At 40.7% G+C, this 20,843-nt stretch overlaps 1 protein-coding gene across 3 annotated transcripts; it reads right to left on the bottom strand.

Annotated features, from left to right (window-relative positions):
• Nucleotides 1–2,942: 2,942 nt before the first annotated feature.
• Nucleotides 2,943–11,829, bottom strand: LOC134489318 (putative protein-lysine deacylase ABHD14B). Of its 3 annotated transcripts, none has more exons than XM_063291936.1 (4): nucleotides 11,812–11,829; nucleotides 7,767–7,997; nucleotides 5,600–5,841; nucleotides 2,943–4,512 (listed from the first exon to the last, which is right to left on the bottom strand). In XM_063291936.1, exons 2-4 carry the CDS (start codon nucleotides 7,972–7,974, stop codon nucleotides 4,330–4,332), a joined length of 633 nt encoding a protein of 210 aa, XP_063148006.1. In that variant the 5' UTR covers nucleotides 7,975–7,997; nucleotides 11,812–11,829; the 3' UTR covers nucleotides 2,943–4,329. The 3 variants fall into 3 exon arrangements, with proteins under 3 accessions (XP_063148006.1, XP_063148007.1, XP_063148005.1); XM_063291937.1 differs by lacking the exon at nucleotides 11,812–11,829 and adding an exon at nucleotides 11,606–11,735; XM_063291935.1 differs by lacking the exon at nucleotides 11,812–11,829 and having other exon boundaries at nucleotides 7,767–8,297.
• Between the last annotated feature and the right edge of the window lie 9,014 nt (nucleotides 11,830–20,843).

Here is a 20,843-nt window from a genome sequence, read left to right as displayed (position 1 = left end):
TCCTTAGTGGACCACCAGCATATTACCAGATGATTCCTTAAACTGAAAAAAAGGTAGAAAGCCAGTAGTTCTGCCTGGCAGCTGGAAATGAGGTATGTGTTTGTGTGTGCATGCTTGCGTGTGCGTGCCCATGAACGGAGGCAGGTGGGGGCTTAGCTGAAGGGGCCCGGCAGTCAGAGTCTGGATGGGTGTTGTTCATGGGATATCAACCTTCCTGAATGCAATGTGCTCCCAAGGAAAACAAGGACTCACCATTGTAAAAAAAGGAACGGTAGGCAGCATGCTTTTACTAGGGCAAAGATTACTGATGGGGGTGAATCTTTGTAGATTTGTTTTTGTTATTTATATTTATATGGAAATAATCCAGTGCTTCTCATGGCAGCCTCAGCACCATGTTAGGACATTCAGGAATGAACGACTGAATGAAAGCCTAACTGGGCTTTCTATAGTGCACTCCCCCTTTCAAAAGCTAAAGTAAAAACAGCCGCATTTTCATCCAGCCAGTAAACCTTACTTTTTAGCAGCTACTAAAATCCAACTTTACAAAAGTGATTTACTTGGAAATACAAAAAAGAGGTTGATAAGTTTTTGTCCATGTTCTCATGCTTTGTTATAAAATAAACGGAAAAATCTGTATTACTACAGTAGATTCAAATGCAGGATCAAAGACTGGATGGCAAGACAATAAGCTACACTGAACTACCATGAAATAAAATAATTTCTTATTGTTTAAGCATAAGAGAGCTTGTTCAAAGGCCTGGAACTAGGAGTGCAGAGAAGCAAAACATTAGTCTCTCCAGTTATAAAAACTAGCCTGCCTTGTCACAGAGATAATTTGCTACAGATGAATAGTGATTTGTAGAACCATTTTCTAGCCATGCTCCTTTTCTAAATAGTTCTTAGTGATGCTTGCTGAGATTCTGGAAGTTGTAACCTCAATAGACACCTTGAAGGCAGATTTGAGATCCTCTGACATTAAGTCTTGCAGAATACTTTGAATGCAATGAAAGGCATTGGCCCTCTAGTTATTGCTAAATTATACCTACGAGCATCCCTCACCATTGGTCAGTTTAGTTATGGCAGCTGGCTGGAAAGATAGTGTAGCAACACGTGGAGGGCCAGAAATCAGAAGCCCTGGCATCTCTCGGCTTGAAGATGCATTAAAAGTGGTGCTGCCATGGCAGATTATATTCTTGGCCAATAGAGCTGTGGTTGGTTTTGTAGGACTTGAATCCTTCTCCATCAGTTACTCGTTTTACACTGATGCCCCTGCACATGAGTCCACTCCACATTCCAGTAGCTTTGATGTGTTTTCATACCACAACATTTCAGCATTAAATGTCTCAGCTTCATAGAAATGCCAGTGCACTTTGAAGCACGGTCAGTCCCAGGGCCCCAGATCCTAGATTTCAAGGGATGTCTCTGGCTGTGGGATAAAGACCCCTCAGGGCTGGCCAAACCTCTGCCAACAAATCCTCTGTCTGACAGGGTAAACTTGGATGCTTGACAGCCATCCCAGCCTTCAGCTACTCAGAGCTCAGTGTGACAATTACTGTCTTCTTCCCTACTTCTTAATGCTGGCTCCATCTGTCCAGGATCCATCTGGGAAAACAAGCACAAAGGAACAAGGCCAGGTGGCTCAGGAATAGCCATCTTTAACCTGTTTCCCATCTGTTCACCTTGGTTGTTAATGTAATAATCCCCTAGCAGTTTAAAGGAATCTACTTGTGGTTTTATACCAGGGCTGAGCTGGCATTTTCTTTTATATTGTATTAAGCTAGACTGTATATGCAGTGAGGGAAAGGACAGTGCAGTGATGTCAGCCTCAGCTTAGGCAGGGCACATGCAGTCTGAGGGTTGGATGTTTAGAAAGTCTTGCAGGCAATTCCTGAAGCCCATCCCAAAATTGCCATCATGTTGTAATTTGGAATATGACAGAAGGAAAAAGTTGTTAAATACATAAGGAGTAATTATGGTAACAGCTTTAATTTGATTTTATTTACATTTAAAAGGAATGCAAGTTTTTGTCCTGAACCCATCTACATTTTGCAGTACAGTCCCCACATACCACTCGAAAGCCAGTGTGCCTTTTTAATCCCAAATGTTGCATACTTTTGCTCTACACAGAGAAGATCCCAGTCCTGATTAGATAATCTGGTATTGTATAAGACAGATGCATCTGTTCCAGATGGCATTCCAAATGTTACATTTCAGCTCCCATCAGTCCTTCCTAGCAATGATTAGGGACAATGGAAAGTATAAACCAGTCAGATCTTAGAGGGCTAGTGGTTCACTCTCTCTGTTACAGTATGATTTCCCATTGTTCTGCTGAAGCTTTGACCAACCAGAAAGAAGCCCTGTGATACAGTAAAACAACAGGGACCTCTCACAGTCTTCTAATTATCCTTACTTGCTACACCACACATTTCCCCTCCAACATTGTGCAAATTTGCAATGCAATCAAGCCTAGTTTTTGTCCCTTCCTAAAATTTTAGATCTATACTGCCTGAGGCTAAATTTAATTTTGAAGTCCACCTAGTTAAGATTCTGCAGATGCTTAGCTTCCTGGGCTGTGAGACCCTTTTGCTTACAACCGGACTATCATGCTTTGAATTTAGTAGCAATCCTGCTGATACTTTTCTGATCTTTTAAGAAGGCAAAAGTATTTTCTAGAATTTTTTTGTCCAAGTGGTAGATTAGACTTTTATTTATGATGTTGATGTCTATTAATGGATATGTAATCTATCTTTGATTTATACTCTTATAGGCCATATTTAATTTTGTTTTGAAAAAAGTAGAATAGTATGGCTATCAGGTAATGCTAAAACTAGTTCCACGCAGACCAAATATTATTCCCAGTCTTTCACACATTTGTTGTAAATCTGCTCCAAATATAATTCACAGAAGTATGGTGTATTTAGATTAAAAAAAGAATCACTATAAAAACAGATATAAATCAGATTTATTTGATTACAAATGAATACATTTTGATAATCAAACTGGTACAGCAGGAACTCACCAGAAATCCAGGCACCTGCACAACTAATGTTATTAACTTTCCTGCTGCAACCTTATTCTCAGAAGTCTGCATTCCCTTTGATTATATTTCTAGAGCAAAGGAACAAGAAATGCAACGCTTACTCTCTCTTGTTCATAAAGTGTGATCAATGTTGTTTCTCTTTAAATTGACTATATAGGTACTATCCAGGGAATCATGCTAGTTTGGTAGCTATGGTTAAACACAGCTCTGATTCAGTGGCCCGCCCAACTGTTTTTTAAACCTTTAAGCCAGGCTTCCAAGAGGGGAGGTATCATGTAACATACATACCTTGTCATTTTTTTTTTCAAAAACAGGAGAAAGCTAAGAATTTGTCCCCCAATACTGTATAGCATTCTTTAAAGTTAGAGAATGTTGCCAGCATATGTTCTGCCCCAGTATAATTGCTCTTCACAAAATCTCTAGGGCTCCTTGTAACAGAATATGCAGTTCTTCCATCCAGAAGAAGCCAATCCTTATGTAAAAATATGTGGGTAAAACAGAATAAAATGTAGTCTAGTTTTCCTCAAACCTGCTACTTGATGTCCAGATGTAATGGATATCAATTCACATACATCCTAACTAGCACAGTTTCCATGCTTGCTGAGAATTATGGAAATTAAAACTCAACAGACATGCAGGCCATCAAGTTGGAGAAGGCTATGTTCAGTCATCAAAACAAAAGTGTCCTACTAACAAAGATATAACAAGGACCAAGACATAATAGAGGTCAGTGCAGGTTAGCTTATAGAAAAACCTATAGATTCTATTGTGTGCTAAGTCACAACAATCAAACCACAATACGTTCATATGATATTTAAACCCAGCCATTGCCTTACCATCTATCTCAGCCAGCACTCAATCAGCTTTGAGAAAAAAAAATCATTTATGAGTCAGTGACAGGAAAGCAGAAGAGCTCATGATACTGAGGACCAACTCCCAATATATCCATGCAACAGATCCCAATAGATTTCTATGAATGATTATGTTATGTAAATTTGACTTCACATAGAGTATCTCATGGCCCAAACAGAAAAAATCGCAGCCGGTCATTTTAATTATGCAATTAGTGAACCTTGAATCAGTGAACGTGTTCTGGATGCAGCACTGTACTTTTCCTAATACTTTTAGGTGTATCGTGGTTAGACACTCCACAAACAACCTGGGTCCTACTCAGGTTGCTGGCAGAACTGCAGGAAGAGATCCTAGTACCTTGGAAGTATACCCTAGAAAAAGTGGTGAGGTCCTCATTGATTATCAGTCAGTTAGACCAATGCTGGCTGATTTGTTCTTTACTGTATGTTCTTCAGGAAATCCAGCAGCCCCTGGTGCCACTCATCTGGCTTGTCAAGGTAACAGGCATGGCCTGCCCCTTTCATCATCATCATCTTGTGATTAGGTAAGTTCTTCAAGTTGTTCAGGCTCACTTCTCCCAGTTGGACATCTTGGTCCCCATATACGATGAGAGTTGGTGTCTGTATGCAGGAGAGAAATCAAGCATGGCCAAATCAATGGATGAAAATGTTTGCCTTTCTTGGGTCCTAACAATGAAAAACTATTTCACATGAAAAATAGAGACAGAGGTGTCCTCTTCCAGGAAAAATACTTCCCATATTGCTGTTTAATTTATGTGGCTATATTAACCATGTAGCTAATTTGTACTTGCTCTCTGTTTTATAATGGCATGCTCTTAGCCCAGTTTTCATGCTATAAATATATCCAATCATTACTAGTAAGAGGATGATCCTTTCCTGGTGGCAATAGAAATGCAAATCTTCAGCAAAGAAAACAAACCTCTTCTACATTTGCAAAACAGAGTAACTGCAGCAGATATATTCAGGAGGACTATAGGGAATCCCCATTATCATCAAAGCCAGGGCCATACACTATCACCCTAGCTAAAAAAAATTGCAGATCTTATTTGCAAGGGCAAGGTACACACTGGAGACTAATATTAGAAAAGACTAAAATCCAAAAGAGAGCAATCTGGACAGCGGTCAAATTAAACGCTCTACATTTGCAAGAGGCTTTATAGAGCAGTATTTTAGAGGTCAGAGAATGTTCACAGAAATTTATAGCAGGGATTGTTGTCATTCTTCTACATCTAAAACTACAATTCATGCTAAATGTACCAGATGGTTACTGTTGGTGCAGGTGTGGAACTTATCTGCTAGTGTGATAAAGCATGTCATAAAATGAAACCGAACCCAGAGAGAATCCTTGCATCTGAGTATGCTTTTAGAATGGTATTGTCCATTTTCTTAGCAAGTCTTTACAAAGCTATAAATATTCCACAGGCTGAATATAGGCCTGTGTTTCCTTGTTTATTAGTATTGGGTTTGAGGGTAAGGCAGTGGGCATTGCCCTCTAACGGTCAACTGAAGAACTCCTGCGAGGTTTACAACAAATCTGTGCCTGATACCCACTTCCAAATTTTCCTCATATAGTTGTGAAATGCCAGCTGCGTAACAGACAACCTAGGCCTTCCAATTATGTCTTGTTCCAAAGAAGACCTGCTCCAGTGCTGACTCCAGAATTCCCTTCCTCTTTAGACTGACGTACCTTGACACTGGCATATTGGGTGGGTGGGAACTTCTCTGTGCAGATGGGAGCCACTGGGATGTAGGCCTTGAGAAGGTGATTGTGTTGAAAAAGGAATGGAAGTGAATACATCCCACTGAGAGATGGACTGATCACCACCGCTTGGTCAAATTTCAGGGCCTCCAAGACGGACTTCAGGAAACTGCCTGGTGCCGGCTCTCCAACAGGAGCTGGAGCGGTAGCATCTTTGGAATGGCCGAATCCTGGATCACAAGAAACAAGACATCCTTCATCACTGACAGTCCATACGTGTAACCGCCCCCAACCAGGCACCCTCCAGATGTGTGGGGACTACAACTCCCAACATTCCCAGCTCATAGGGACAATGGCCATTTTGGCTGGGAATTCAGGAAGGGGCTGTCAGAGATTGAGCAATACATGAGCACTCAAAATAAATTATAAATGGGGTGAAGGGGATTCATGGACTGCATGCAATGCCCAAGTTTCATTTTTGTGGCATTTGAAGCCCCCAATAGTATACCATCAAAATTGGCAGTAAATCATTCAATAAGATGTTTTTGTCTACCCTTTTCAGCAGGGTAGAGAACTGTGGCCAGGTAGACCCAGTTGGGAAGCACCACCAAAATCCTGTCCCTGAACCCTCTGGTTATTTCACTACACTATCCTACAGCACCTCTTGGCTGCTGAAAACTAAGTGAAGATGTGCATGTCCCTGCACCCCTCACTAGCCACAAAATAGGTGTCTGCTCCTTGTTTAGACATATAAAGGCAAAAAGCATCCTGTGGTTGTAGCATCATATTTGCTTAAAAACATTAGAGAGAGTCCAAGAGGAATAAAATAGAAGCTTGTATAGCTAGATTTTGGTTTCATCTTCAGGAGGGAATAAGCCTCCCCAGTCTCTCTCTCTCTCTCTGTCTCTCTCACAAACACACACACACACACAAATCACAAAAAGCTAGGATGGTATAATGCGCTACATAGTAGAGTTGGGCTGTCAATTAAGCAGGTATCAATGTGATACCCTTGGGTAGGAAGTTCCATATAAGCACCTCTAAATTTTTGAATAACTAGAATAACTCTGTAATAGTTAATGGATGGTAGGAGGGCCATGTTTTATTTCCATGTTAGATTGATTTACCAGAGTTCCCAAGTCAAGAGAGACAACTACCAAGTCCTTCCATATGTTATACTTCTACCAATTGTCATTACAGGTAGTCCTTGCTTACGACTGTTTCGTGCAGTCCCTTTGAACCCTTTGAACTTATGACAGCACTAAAAAAATAACTTTGTAACCAATCCTTGCATTTACAACCATCGCAGCATCTCACAGTCATGTGGTCGCCATTCTGGTGCTTCGCAACCAGCTTGCGACAAGCAGAGTTAATAGAGAAGATGGAAGTAAAATCATAAGCGCAATCGTGATTTTTTGCTTAGTGACCACATCACTTTGCTTAACAACCAAAGGGGAAATAACATTGTAAGCCCATTGCAGTCATGTGACTTTCAGCTTAGCAACCATGTCGTTTAGTGACCAAGTTGCTGGTCCCAATTGTTACTGAATGAGGACTACCTGTAATACTGATTATATACATCTATACTCCCACATATTTACACATTCTTTAAATATTTATTCTAAGGTAGCCAATATAGCATAAGAGGGAGGTAGCCACAGATTTCAGAATTACAAAGAACATTAAGGGAAAAAAATCCTAAGAGGATACCCAAAATTAGTACTGAGAAATGAACATGTTTATGGTGTGCATAAGCTACTGACTGACTGCAGATGGAAAGAGGGAATGGACTGAAGTATCCAGGAAGTATACAATCCATGTTTTGGCACGAAGTTTGAATTGAGCTAAATTGTGTTTTAGAATCAACATGCATGTTTTGTGGCCATTGTATTATGTATAAATATTTAATATAAAAGCATAATTTATCATGTTAACATAATTAGTCTGAGAAAGAGAATAATTCTTTTGAGATTGTTCTTGTATCACAGGAAGCCTCATTTTTAACCACAATTTGTTGAACAAATCAGAATGTGTGGTTTCTTATATTGTGTCCCATTTTTGCTTCAGGTGAGGTGACATGTTCTTAAGTATCAAATTACATACACCTGCCTTTATTTTGCCCAAATCTCCACCCCCCATGGAGGGTCAGGCCCACCTGGCAGATCAATAGCTACAGCATGATATCCAGCTTCTGCCAAAATAGACAAAGTCTGCAGGTTGAGCCAAGTCTCCGATGAAAAACGAATGCCGTGTAGCAGCAGGACAGAAAAGCGAGGAGTCTGCTGGGCAGGCTTAGCCTGGCGGGAGAACAGAGTCTGCCCACCCACTACGATGGTTCCCTCTGTCGGCTGGGTGGCAGCCATCGCTTGAGGATCTTCTGGGAAACCTGCAGGCATGAGTACCAAACAAGGAGAAAACGCAACAAAATTTTAGAAGCAAGCAGGAAAAAGCCTGGCCCAGCTGCCTAGTTGGGGTGTTACCAGACTATGCATTCAGAGTAGGAGTTCTCGGGGGCAGTTTTTGCTTTCAATTTAGAACTCAAGAATGAACAATCGCAGCTAAAATACACTGAATCGGGTATCCAGGGGGAGACAGTAAAAAAAAGTCAAGATGACAACTGCAACCATGTAATTGAAGTCTCGACGCACATAAAAAAGGGGCAGGGCTTGGATCACATGGCCGTGGCTGCCATCCTGCAGTCCCCTGTGCTGTATGTCCTGCTTTGGTTAGCTAATGGAGGAATGCTTTAACAAACATGAAATTAGTTTCTGGTGATCTTAAAATGAGATTAATGCAACAAAACATATACTGGATGTCTCAATATGTAATAAAGGTTGGTTACAGTTACTGCAGGAGATACAACTCAGGAATTAGAACATTAACTTGTATCATTTGGTCTTGTCACATTTGGGTTGACATCAACAAGACCATTAATATAATTTTAGATCAATCCGTGTGTTAAAGTCTTGATATACTGAATTTCAACTCCTGGGCCAGCCAGATATTATATTATGGGAGTTAGTTTAATATATGCAGAAGCTGGGGAAGACCACTCGGGTATCACTAAACAGATATCTTTTCCCACCTGTTACATCTTTGGATAAAAAACTGATCTGCAGAAATGAAAATTCTGTAACTCCATTTATCCACAGTTCTTTAAATTTAGTACAGAGATGCTTAATCGAGGCTCCTTTACTTTTGGACTTCAGTCCTGGAAGGCACCAGTGGCATGGACAATGGCAAGGATTTGTGGGACTGGTATTCTAAAAAAGGGGCTCAGATTGCCTGAATTCATCATTTCCAGTATATTTATTTATTTATTTTATTAGTCCATAATCCACCTCAATTGCCACAGGAACTCTAGGGGCTTGCCAAAATATAATGAATGCAATTTAAATCAGCAACAAAGAAGCAACAAAGAAACAAAACCAGCAATAAAGAAGAGTAGTACCAATAAAAGAATAAAAACCCACATCAGGGAACAACTCCGCAACTGCAACACCTACACACAGTGGATGATCACAATCAAGTCCATATCCAAAGTGGGGACACAACCCCCGCCCCCGCAGCTCAGGGCCTGCTGAAAGGGCTGGGTCTTCAATGCTTGCCCCGGGAAAAGGGGCTTTCCAGATTCGGGGGGGGGGGGTGCTGTTCCAGAGGACCAGGGTAGACGTAACAACCAAGTGTACAGCAATCAAATCCAGAGAAACCAAGCAACATGCAGTCACCTGTTTCCTTTACTGCCAACACTGGACATTCCTGAATGCAAATTCTGTGTGTAAGATGTCACCAAAATGGGATACATATTGACAGCCAGTTTGGTGCAGTGGTTAAGGAACTGGAATAGATACCAGGAGACCATGAATTGTACACCTCCCTTAGGCACAGCAGCTGGCTGGGTAACTTTGGGCCAGTCACTCTCTCTCAGCCCAACCCATCATACAAGGTTGTTGCTGTGGGGAAAATAGGAGGAATATTATGAATGCCATTTTGAGTTATATAAATAAAGATAGGGTATCAATCTAATAAATACAATATATAAAAAAGACACCTACTCTGTAATATTAATTCTTAGGATCACAGGCTCTAACTGCTTTTGTCTGAGGAAAGTAGCATCGTGGCCTAAACTTGTGCTTGGCCTGTTGCGATGCATGCGGAAAAGGGATGCATGCGATTTGCATCACGGTACTCTTTTGCGCCTTTCATCGGTCTGACCCCCCTCTGCCCCTGCCTTGCTGGAAGCTGCTGTTAGTCCAATTGGCCATCTTGCTGCTTTGTGGGATCAAAAGGATCGAGTCATGGAACCCCACTGATTCCGTATTTTATGCTGGAAACATTGGAGCTGGTCTTGAATTATATTCCAAAATTGGGGAATCTGGCCATTTTGGAGGAACACTGGTTATTCTGGGCATAGGGAATAGCTAAGAAAATTAAACCGAAGACACGAAAAGTACTACTACTCTGGATATTGGAGTTGTTGGGAGTTGGGCGTTCTTTAAATCTATGCAAACCAAAGACTGGATTCAAGAAATGTGTAACACGGATTTCTAAAAAGGCTAATTTTTCTACCACTGTAATAAAAAAGACTCAATATGTTTCCCTTTAGCACTGATTTTATAGTATTTTACAAGAATAAATAATTTTTTGTAATTAAATGTATATGTGATATATTTAGATGATTTGTATTAATTTGGCATGTTCATTCTGAGGGTCCCCCCTTTTTTTTGCTTGTCTGTTTCTTAGTTATATTTTTTGTTTATTTTTCTTTTGTCTGTTTTGGTATTATAACTTAATAACTAAATTGTTAGATGTATGTATATTTCTGTTTTTTTATTGTTTTGTATATTGTTTTCTCTGTAATTCTTTTTTTAAAATTGCAATAAAAATAGAGCTGGGTCTGCTCTAGATGCTTGATTAACACAATGCACGTCATGCGAACTGCTGACCTACTTAGTAGGGGAGCAGGATTTAATTCAAATCTGTTACTCACATGTTCCTACCTGCTGAGCTGTTATGCAAATCTGAAAATCCAGTCAGCTGTGGAACAATGCTCAGATTTGAGCCGCTCAGTCCTTGAATGAAACAAGATGGATACCAACGCAGCCAGCAACAAGGTGCTCTGACACAAGACTGATGCCCCCGAACTGGCAACCATAAAACATACCCTTACAACTGACTGGCTGCAGGGCCTAAGACACAACCCCTTCTGCCTGCCTAGCCAGTGACGAATAGGCAAATAGTGTAACAAAGCTTTGCCAATACTTTTCTGGCACAAGGGCTTGTGGAATACACAAAACCTGGACCAGAGAAAGCCAGTGGAGAATGGGGGCTCCTAGATCCACTGATAATGACTGGATAGCGGATTGAGTTACGTATATTGTCTGAATTTAGACCATGAGCAACTGCAGGATGCTCGTCGCAAGGCAAAAGCCAGAACACAGGGAACTGGTCAGAATGGACACTGATGCCATAAACAGTGAGATGCATTAAGATACAACAACATTTAAGAACAGTATCCTTTCCAACAATATATTTTTATTAACCCCTTAAAACACTCTGAAACCTTCCTAACGAGACAGAACTGCAAGAAATGTCCATTTCCCAGCTGAGCAAATGAGTCTTCATTCTCCAGAGATACAAGCAATCTCAGGAGAGGGGGTTGTAGAGCCCTTTTAGTTTAGCTTCATTTGGTTCTTCTGGTCATCTATGTTCTCTTTTATTTTTCCTCTTGTTTGCAAGTGGCCCAGAGTCATTGAGGAGTCAGGCAGCCTCGAAATTGGATTAAATAAATTAAATTAAATAATCGGAAATAAAGATGTTTGCCTGAGACGTGCAGTACTGGAACAGGAGTCCCACAGAAGTTTTGGATCTTAATGCAAGTGGCCAGGATCTTTTTTATGTCTCTAGTTGACACATCTTGTAAGAAAGTAACATGGGAAGAATCAAGAACCAAATCACTTTTCAACAGACAGCAGCTTTTTAAATTTGCCATACCTGCCGGAGTTCTTTCCTGCGGTTTTTTTATGTAGACTGCAATATAATATGGAGTCCAAAGTAAAGTAAGCTAGAGAAAAAACATGAAGATAATTTCTCTGAACTCAGCTTGCTTCACAATAACTGCAATGATCCACTCTCAAGAGTGAATTGGCTGCTTTGGATGCTGCTGAGGAAAAAAGGAAGAAGGTCTGTGTAAAACTTACCAAGTTATTTCCTTGGTGAAGTTTCGAGAACAAGTTAACTGCAAGAGGCACCAAACCGATCACTGAAAGAGTTATCACTCCACTGAGCTTCCGGGTCCAAAGGTATTACAGGAAGTTTGACGAAAGAGGGAAAAGGGATAATAATACTGTGAAAGTTGCATCATTTCTAAGCAAAAGTTCAAAGAAACACTAGGGACACCTAGTGGTCACAAACAGAACAATTTATTTCTATGACAGATAAGATTTATGCGGTTCTGTTACTGCCACTTACTATGTAAATACGTTATCTTCCAACGTCTTCCCTGAATTCTGAATTTGACAAAGGATAAACACAGAAAAGTGTGTGTGTGTGTATTTTCGAGTCAGTTTTTTACTTCTGGCGACTGCCTGGACAAGTCCCTGCAGTTTTCTTGGCAAGGCTTTTTGGAAGTGGATTTCCATTGCTGTCTTCCTAGGGCTGAGAGTGTGTGACTGGCCCAAGGTCACCCAGCTGGCTTTTTGCCTAAGGTAGGACTAGAACTGATGGTCTCCCAGTTTCTAGCCTGAAACCACTACACCATAAGTTTTACATCAGTAAAATAGTATACATTTTGTGATACCCACCCTAACGAGAAAGAAGTCTCATTATTTCAGTGCCTGCTTACAATTTAATATTCTGAAAAAAAGATTCCAGGTTTTGATAAGGCAGCTAAGTCTGTGGCCTTTTTTAAAAAGTTCAAATCCAAATTAACCTAACAATTTTAAAGTAATATGCAGTAATGTTCAGTTTTAAACTGGAATGTGGTTCTATTTCAAGTGCAAGTGAACAGGTCTAATGGATGCACAATTTTACCTGAAATTGTAAGCATGAGAAATGTGGTTGTATATGCTTTTATATACATGTCTTAACAACAAACATCCATGGAGATTATTCACTGCAAAGATGATACTAAGAGAATGTAATATAGTAAATGGAGGGAGAATCCACTATATTAGTTCATTCAAGTGTAATTTATAATTGATTTTACCAAAAGCACTGCAGGTTTCAGAACACATATCGGAACAGTTAATATGGAGTACAGAAATAATAGTACTGCAATAATCAACCTGAATGAAAAGGTGGAGTTGGAGGCAGAAGGACGGGTGAAAAAAGTGCTGGATTTTCTAACATGATGCATCTCATACTTGGAAACTACAGCACAAGCAATTGGGTTATAGTATTTATAAATATGTGGATTCAGTGTGTTCATGATAAATTAGAATATACTGCCTAAACCAGGGGTCCCCAAACTCTTCAGTTCATCATCCTCTTAATGAAGTTTCAGATTGTTCATCGACCCCCCAACATTTATTATATAAGAATAATTTAATAAATACTGTGAGGTGAAAGGTCCCCTGTGCAAGCACCGAGTCATGTCTGGCCCTTTGGTGGGATGCTGCTTTTGTGACATTTCCTTGGCAGACTATAGAGCGGGGTGGTTTGCCATTGCCTTCCCCAGCTGTCACCTTCCCCAGGAAGCCGGGTGCTCATTTTACTGACCTCGGAAGGATGGAGGGCTGAGTCGACCTGAGCCGGCTACCCGAGAATAAATACTACTTTAACTAATATTACTATGAACAACAACAACAACAACAACATCAGCCCCTTGGATAGTCCCATCAACCCTTGGGGGTTGGTATTGACCACTTTGGGGAACCCTGGCCTAAACCATATCTTGACCTTTAGAATAAAACACCTAATATCCCTTCTGATGTTATGAAGGGAGATGGTAGTGTAGTGATTGAAAACATGCTTTGCATGGAGGATGCCCCTATGTTCAATCATCATTTGTACTTTGTGCAAAATCCTTTTTTGCTTGAGACATCTAACAATTAAAATAGTTCAGGGCTTGATGGACAAACAGGCTGGGATTACACATAGGATTAACTTCGGTTGTGGCTTATTTGGTTTTGGTTAAGTGTGTTGTGTGAATCCTGCCATGGAATATTCAGTAAACCAAAATTAAACCAAACTTAATGTAATGGGTGATAGTAAAATCACTTTTGACTTGCAGATTAGCATTTAGTTTTCATGCATCAGGTGAGCTGCTATTTGAAATCCAAACTGAGACCTTTAATGGGATGGATAAGCCAAATCTAGACAGAAAGCTTGAAATGCCAATTTTTGGATGCTCCAGAAACCAACTATTCTGGAAGAATACTCCAGCTTGACTTTGACTTAATTACGGCTAATGGCTGGAAAATGAGTTTATCTGATCTTTTGATCATTCACACAGGAAGGATGAATCTGTGTTGCGAATGCTTGCATATTTTGAATTAGGCCCATTAGGAAGTAGGAAAACTTTACTGTAAATGCCAAAGCATTAAAACTTGTAGCTTAATGTAGAAATGAAAAGTAATACAGTAATACAATTATCCATTTGGTTCAGAAGGTAGCTGACAAAGCAGCTGGCCTATCTTAGTTCACAGAGGAGGAGGAAAGAAATCTCAAACTTCTCTGCCAGTTTTAATGCACCCATATGCCATCTTCAGAACTTTTATGTATCCTAACTGAGTACTACTCTATCCAATATAGGTCAAGAAGTGCTTAAATTTTTGTAAAGCCAAATGTGTAATTTTAATCCCCTATTTTATGAAATTGTCCTTCACACATATACAAATTGCTATTATTTAAGACTGTGAGCATCTATATAAAGTTTTCATAGATTTTTAAAAAGCTCAAAGTTGTTTGAGTGGGAAAAGTAAACCTTAACCAGCATATTCCAAAATGTGTATCAGTAGGTTGTGACTGCTAGTCTACATATAATGTATTAAGTCTTTTTTGTTCTTCATAAAGCCATATTATTTCTATGTGCATAGCAAAATACTTAAATTTACTTATTTATCATGCTTAGATATTGCTGTAATGAAGAAATGATTCCCATCAAAAGAATTATTGCTACTGAACTGATGTATGTTACATAGACACACCATATACCTATCACACTATTCCCTTTGGGGTTAAGCAACTTAATTGCTAATATCCCTACATATGAGTGGAATAATATATTGGCTCTTTTCTTCTTCTTTTTACATTAAATACACACACACACACACAATTGAACTCCAAAGGCATTCAAGCTTATAAACTTTAAAAATGTAGGAATCAAAATAAAAGAGATGTAATACATTTATGGAGATCAGTTATTATTAACCAGGAAAGCTAAGTGGAACTTTCACGTACAGTTGCAGTTTACCATTAAATGCCACTTGCTGGGGAACCAGTGGTAGGGTAAAGCTTTATGTCCTATAAAGGCGATTCCTGGAAACATCTAGTTGGTTGCTAGTGTGGGATGTTACACCAGATAACCTCTTTATCTGACCCAACTCAGTTCTCCTTGTGGCTTAATGTACAAAGGCATACAGATATCCAAACTTGGTTCTTTTCTAAGCTCTTTGTGTTTTTCCACCTAAGTCTGAAGAACATTCTGTGTGGCCAGCCCTTCCTTGCAAGGTTCCAACCACAAGTCTCAAGGGATTGAATAAAATTGTAAGTGTCTGTTTTTTGCTATGAGAAATACTGGATTTTTTTTAAGTGAAAGAGAAAAAGGCCATGTTAAGTTTCTTGTTGGCAGAAGAAAAAGAAAGGCCCACTTGGCTGGACTATTTATACTGCATAAAATTTTTGGTTAATCATATACTGGAAATCAGGGCAGGTTTCATTAAAAAAAATATTAGATCAGTGTAGTATCAGAAATTACTGATGGTCTATTTATCTTTACTATTAGCCAGTGTATGTATTTTCTCCCAGCAACCATAGAAGCAACATTGCAGGAACCAAGTCATGCATTCTTAGGTGGCAAAACCTCAACCCAAGGCTCTGATGACTAAGAAAATTCCCAGGGGGAAAAAGCCATACCAAGAGCAGCTACTTTTTTTTCCATTGCAATATCTCATTAAAATTGTTCAGGGTTTTCCTTGGAGAATACTATTTTCTTACTATACACCAACATTTGAAAAATAACATCAACACCTGCTAGCTTCTGAGCAAAATAGAAACAAACATTCTCTCTCCCCACTTCTCTGAGTAACAAAAACATCTAGCGCACAAAACTGGTCTGGATTTGTGCTGGATTAGAAAAAGTTCAAAAGGGCCTAACACCATGTTGTGTCTTTGCATCTATTTACAAATAGGCTGAATTCACTCATCACACTAAGCCATTATTCACTTGTTTCTTAAATAAATCACAATTGGTTGGGTTCACATTTCCATACTCTAATCCAGCCTTTCTCAACCTTTTGACCTTGGAGGAACCCTTGAAATATTTTTCAGGCCTTGGGGCACCCCTGCACATTTAGGCTCAAATATAGGCCAGAACTTACAAAATTATTATATTCATTTCATGTGTGTTGTTGTTTATTCGTTCAGTCGCTTCCGACTCTTCGTGACTTCATGGACCAGCCCACGCCAGAGCTTCCTGTCGGTCGTCAACACCCCCAGCTCCCACAGGGACGAATCCATCACCTCTAGAATATCATCCATCCACCTTGCCCTTGGTCGGCCCCTCTTCCTTTTGCCTTCCACTCTCCCTAGCATCAGCATCTTCTCCAGGGTGTCCTGTCTTCTCATTATGTGGCCAAAGTATTTCAGTTTTGCCTTTAATATCATTCCCTCAAGTGAGCAGGCTGGCTTTGTTTCCTGGAGGATGGACTGGTTTGATCTTCTTGCAGTCCAAGGCACTCTCAGAATTTTCCTCCAACACCACAGTTCAAAAGCATCTATCTTCCTTCTCTCAGCCTTCCTTATGGTCCAGCTCTCGCAGCCATATGTTACTACGGGGAACACCATTGCTTTAACTATGCGGACCTTTGTTGTCAGTGTGATGTCTCTGCTCTTAACTATTTTATCGAGACTGGTCGTTGCTTTTCTCCCAAGGATTAAGCGTCTTCTGATTTCCTGACTGCAGTCAGCATCTGCAGTAATCTTCACACCTAGAAATACAAAGTCTTTCACTGCTTCTACGTTTTCTCCCTCTATTTGCCAGTTATCAATCAAGCTGGTTGCCATAATCTTGGTTTTTTTGAGGTTTAGCTGCAAGCCAGCTTTTGCACTTTCTTCTTTCACCTTCATCATAAGGCTCCTCAGTTCCTCTTCACTTTCAGCCATCAAAGTGGTATCATCTGCATATCTGAGATTGTTAATGTTTCTTCCAGCGATTTTAACTCCAGCCTTGGATTCCTCAAGCCCAGCATGTCGCATGATGTGTTCTGCGTACAAGTTGAATAGGTAGGGTGAGAGTATACAGCCCTGCCATACTCCTTTCCCAATCTTAAACCAGTCCGTTGTTCAGTGGTCTGTTCTTACTGTTGCTACTTGGTCGTTATACAGATTCTTCAGGAGGCATACAAGATGACTTGGTATCCCCATACTGCTAAGAACTTGCCACAATTTGTTATGGTCCACACAGTCAAAGGCTTTAGAATAGTCAATAAAACAGAAATAGATGTTTTTCTGAAACTCCCTGGCTTTTTCCATTATCCAGCGGATATTGGCAATTTGGTCCCTAGTTCCTCTGCCTTTTCTAAACCCAGCTTGTACATCTGGCAATTCTCATTCCATGAAGTGTTGAAGTCTACCTTGCAGGATCTTGAGCATTACCTTACTGGCATGTGAAATGAGTGCCACTGTTTGATAGTTTGAACATTCTTTAGTGTTTTTTGGTATGGGGATATAGGTTGATTTTTTCCAATCTGATGGCCATTCCTGTGTTTTCCAAATTTGCTGGCATATAGCATGCATTACCTTGACAGCATCATCTCGCAAGATTTTGAACAGTTCAGCTGGGATGCTGTCGTCTCCTGCTGCCTTGTTATTAGCAATGCTTCTTAAGGCCCATTCAACCTCACTCTTCAGGATGTCTGGCTCTAGCTCACTGACCACACCGTCAAAGCTATCCCCGATATTGTTATCCTTCCTATACAGGACTTCCGTATATTCTTGCCACCTTTTCTTGATCTCTTCTTCTTCTGTTAGGTCCTTGCCATCTTTGTTTTTGATCATAACCATTTTGGCCTGGAATTTACCTCCACTGTTTCTAACTTTCTGGAAGAGGTCTCTTGTCCTTCCTATTCTATTGTCTTCTTCCACTTCCGCGCATTGCTTGTTTAAAAATAATTCCTTATCTCTTCTGGCTAATCCCTGGAATTTTGCATTTAATTGGGCATATCTCCCCCTATCGCTGTTGCCTTTTGCTTTCCTTCTTTCTTGGGCTACTTCTAGTGTCTCAGCAGACAGCCATTTTGCCTGCTTGGTTTTCTCTTTCTTTGGGATGTATTTTGTTGCCGCCTCCTGAACAATGTGGCGGACTTCTGTCCATAGTTCTTCCGGGACCCTACCTACTAAGTCCAGTCCCTTAAATCTATTCTTCACCTCCACTGCATATTCCTTAGGAATATGAGTGAGCTCATATCTAGCTGATCTGTGGGTCTTCCCTAATATCTTTAGTCTGATCCTAAATTGTGCAATAAGAAGTTCGTGATCGGAACTACAGTCAGCTCCAGGTCTTGTTTTTACCAACTATATAGATGTCCACCACCTTTGGCTGCAAAGGATGTAGTCAATCTGATTTTGGTGTTGTCCATCTGGTGAAGCCCATGTATAAAGCCGTCTCTTAGGTTGTTGGAAGAGAGTGTTTGTTATGCAGAGTGAGTTGTCTTGGCAAAATTCTATCAGCCTATGTCCTGCTTCGTTTTGTTCTCCCAGGCCATGCTTACCTGTAATTCCAGGTGTCATCTGACTGTCCACCTTAGCCTTCCAGTCTCCCATGATGAAAATAATATCTCTTTTAGGCGTGTTGTCCAGTAGGTGCTGCAGATCCTCATAGAACTGCTCTACCTCAGCTTCTTCAGCATCTGTGGTTGGGGCGTATATTTGGATCACTGTGATGTTAGATGGCTTGCCCTGAATTCGAATTGAGATCATTCTATCGTTTTTTGGATTGTATCCAAGCACTGCTTTAGTCACTTTACTATTAATTATGAAGGCTACTCCATTTCTTCTGTGGTCCTCTTGTCCACAGTAGTAGATCTGGTGGTCATTTGATGTGAAGTGGCCCATTCCAGTCCATTTCAGTTCACTGACGCCCAAAATGTCTATCTTTAATCTTGACATCTCACCAATAACCACATCCAATTTGCCCTGGCTCATAGATCTTACATTCCAGGTTCCAATGGTGTGTTGATCCTTAGAACATCGGATTCGCCGTTATCACCAGCACCGTCGGCTGCTAGCCGTCCTTTCGGTTTTGAGCTAGCTGCGTCATCACGGCTGGGGCTAGTTGAACTCATCCTCTGTTCCTCCCCAGTAGCATTTTGGCCATCTTCCGACCTGGGGGTCTCATCTTCCGAAGGTATACCGACATATCTCTGGTTGTACTGATCCATTTAGTTTTCACGGCAAGAATACTGGGGTGGGTTGCTATTACCTTCCCCACGGATCGCATTTAGTCTGACCTCTCTGTCATGACCTTCCCGTCTTGGGTGGCCCTTCACAGTTTAGCTCATGGCATCATTGAGGTGCTCAAGCTCCAGCACCACGAGAAGGTAACGATCCTTTGCTGAAGATTTCATGTGTAGGCCTGTGTATATGCACTAACAGTGTTCTTAAACTAAAAATAAAGAATGGACCTTACCTCTTTAATGTGAATGTTATTGCCTGAATTTGAAATAATTTTTTAAATAAATCGTGATCTCCCAGGGAACCCCTAGTGACCTCTCACGGAACCCTAAGGTTCTACGGAGCCCTGGTTGAGAAACCCTGCCCTAATGGCTGCCTTCGCTAAGCTAAAACCAAGTATATCCACGGGTGGTGACAACTGACAGGAAGCTCTGGCGTGGGCTGATCCATGAAGTCATGAAGAATTGGAAGCAACTGAATGAATAAACAAACAAAAAGTGCAGGTGACTGCTAAACAACAGCCCACTTTTGAGGACTTCTTTGTTGCCTCTGGTGACCATGTTGATTTTGCAGCCACAATCTGGTAACTGTAAACAAACCATATTACATATGGCTTAGCCTGATGTGCAAAATCAGCCATATATAGACTGAGTGTAAGTGGAGACACAACTTAAATATACTCTAAAGAGCTAATGTTTACCATTTGCACATTAGTTTTCCCCAAAGAAAGTACGTTTTCCCCAGTGTGAGTGGTTTTGTTCACACAGCATGCTAAGCCATTATATGGTTTATTTGCTTTTGGCTTCATGTGTTGCATGAAACCAGCCACTGTAGTTTATAAACCATGATTTAAGCCATCCTTTATGTGTGAATCAGCACACTATGCTTCTTGAACAAACCGTGGCTTAGCATAATACTGTATATTGATTAGGTTCCTATCAGATGGCAGCACTCTCTTCTTCAGCCTGGCAGACTCCAGGTGTGTTTGGATTTCTATTCTGATAGCCCCCTCCCCCAGCCTGCATCTGAGCATGATAGTTGGGGATAATGGTGGCTGAATTCCAAAACACCTGGAAAACACCAGAAAATGTCATGCTCTTTCATAATAGTCTGGGGACAAAAATCGAGAACAAGCCTTGTGTGGAAAAAGATTGCTCCTTCAAGTTGAGTCCTCTTCATCTTCCTTAAGAATTGATTCACTCTGTTAGAGAGAAGAGCCCTCTAAACCCGGAACCTTGACTGCAATTTGGCATACCGAGGCAACTAAATGCCTCCCCTGTGTTTGACTCCTGCTGTCTTCCTGAAGTTTTATTTCTTTTTTGTGCCTAGCACAGCACAAAACAACAACAACCAGAAACTTTCAAATCAAGCGTTGGGCTACCAGATCTGGGATGCAAAAATCCGGGTTACACTCGGTGGGAGGAAAGAGATGACAGAAAACCAGCTCTTTGCTCCCAACTAGAGGTCGTGCAGAGTTTTGCGGCCCAGATCCGGCCTACCTCCTAAGGATCACGTCCATGCAGTTTTCTCGACGACAGTAAATAAGTGCTTAGTCTTCCGGGAAGTCTCGCCCCTCTAGCCTCGCATCAAACCCTACCGCTTCCGATCCGGCCCGCTT

Source organism: Candoia aspera, chromosome 2, assembly GCF_035149785.1.
Source record: "Candoia aspera isolate rCanAsp1 chromosome 2, rCanAsp1.hap2, whole genome shotgun sequence".
Lineage (NCBI taxonomy): Eukaryota > Metazoa > Chordata > Lepidosauria > Squamata > Boidae > Candoia > Candoia aspera.
Note: the sequence above shows the minus strand (reverse complement) of the source record. Positions and strands in the feature narration are given on the sequence as shown.

What these genes read in the sequence shown, in the direction of transcription:
- LOC134489318 (XM_063291935.1), bottom strand. Translation starts at nt 8,007, where the DNA reads ATGCCTGCAGGTTTCCCAGAAGATCCTCAAGCGATGGCTGCCACCCAG. An exon ending in TGTAGCTATTGATCTGCCAG is followed by an intron (nt 5,842 to 7,766) that starts GTGGGCCTGACC and finishes CTTGTGATCCAG; the next exon opens with GATTCGGCCATTCCAAAGAT. An exon ending in CCCAATATGCCAGTGTCAAG is followed by an intron (nt 4,513 to 5,599) that starts GTACGTCAGTCT and finishes TCCTGCATACAG; the next exon opens with ACACCAACTCTCATCGTATA.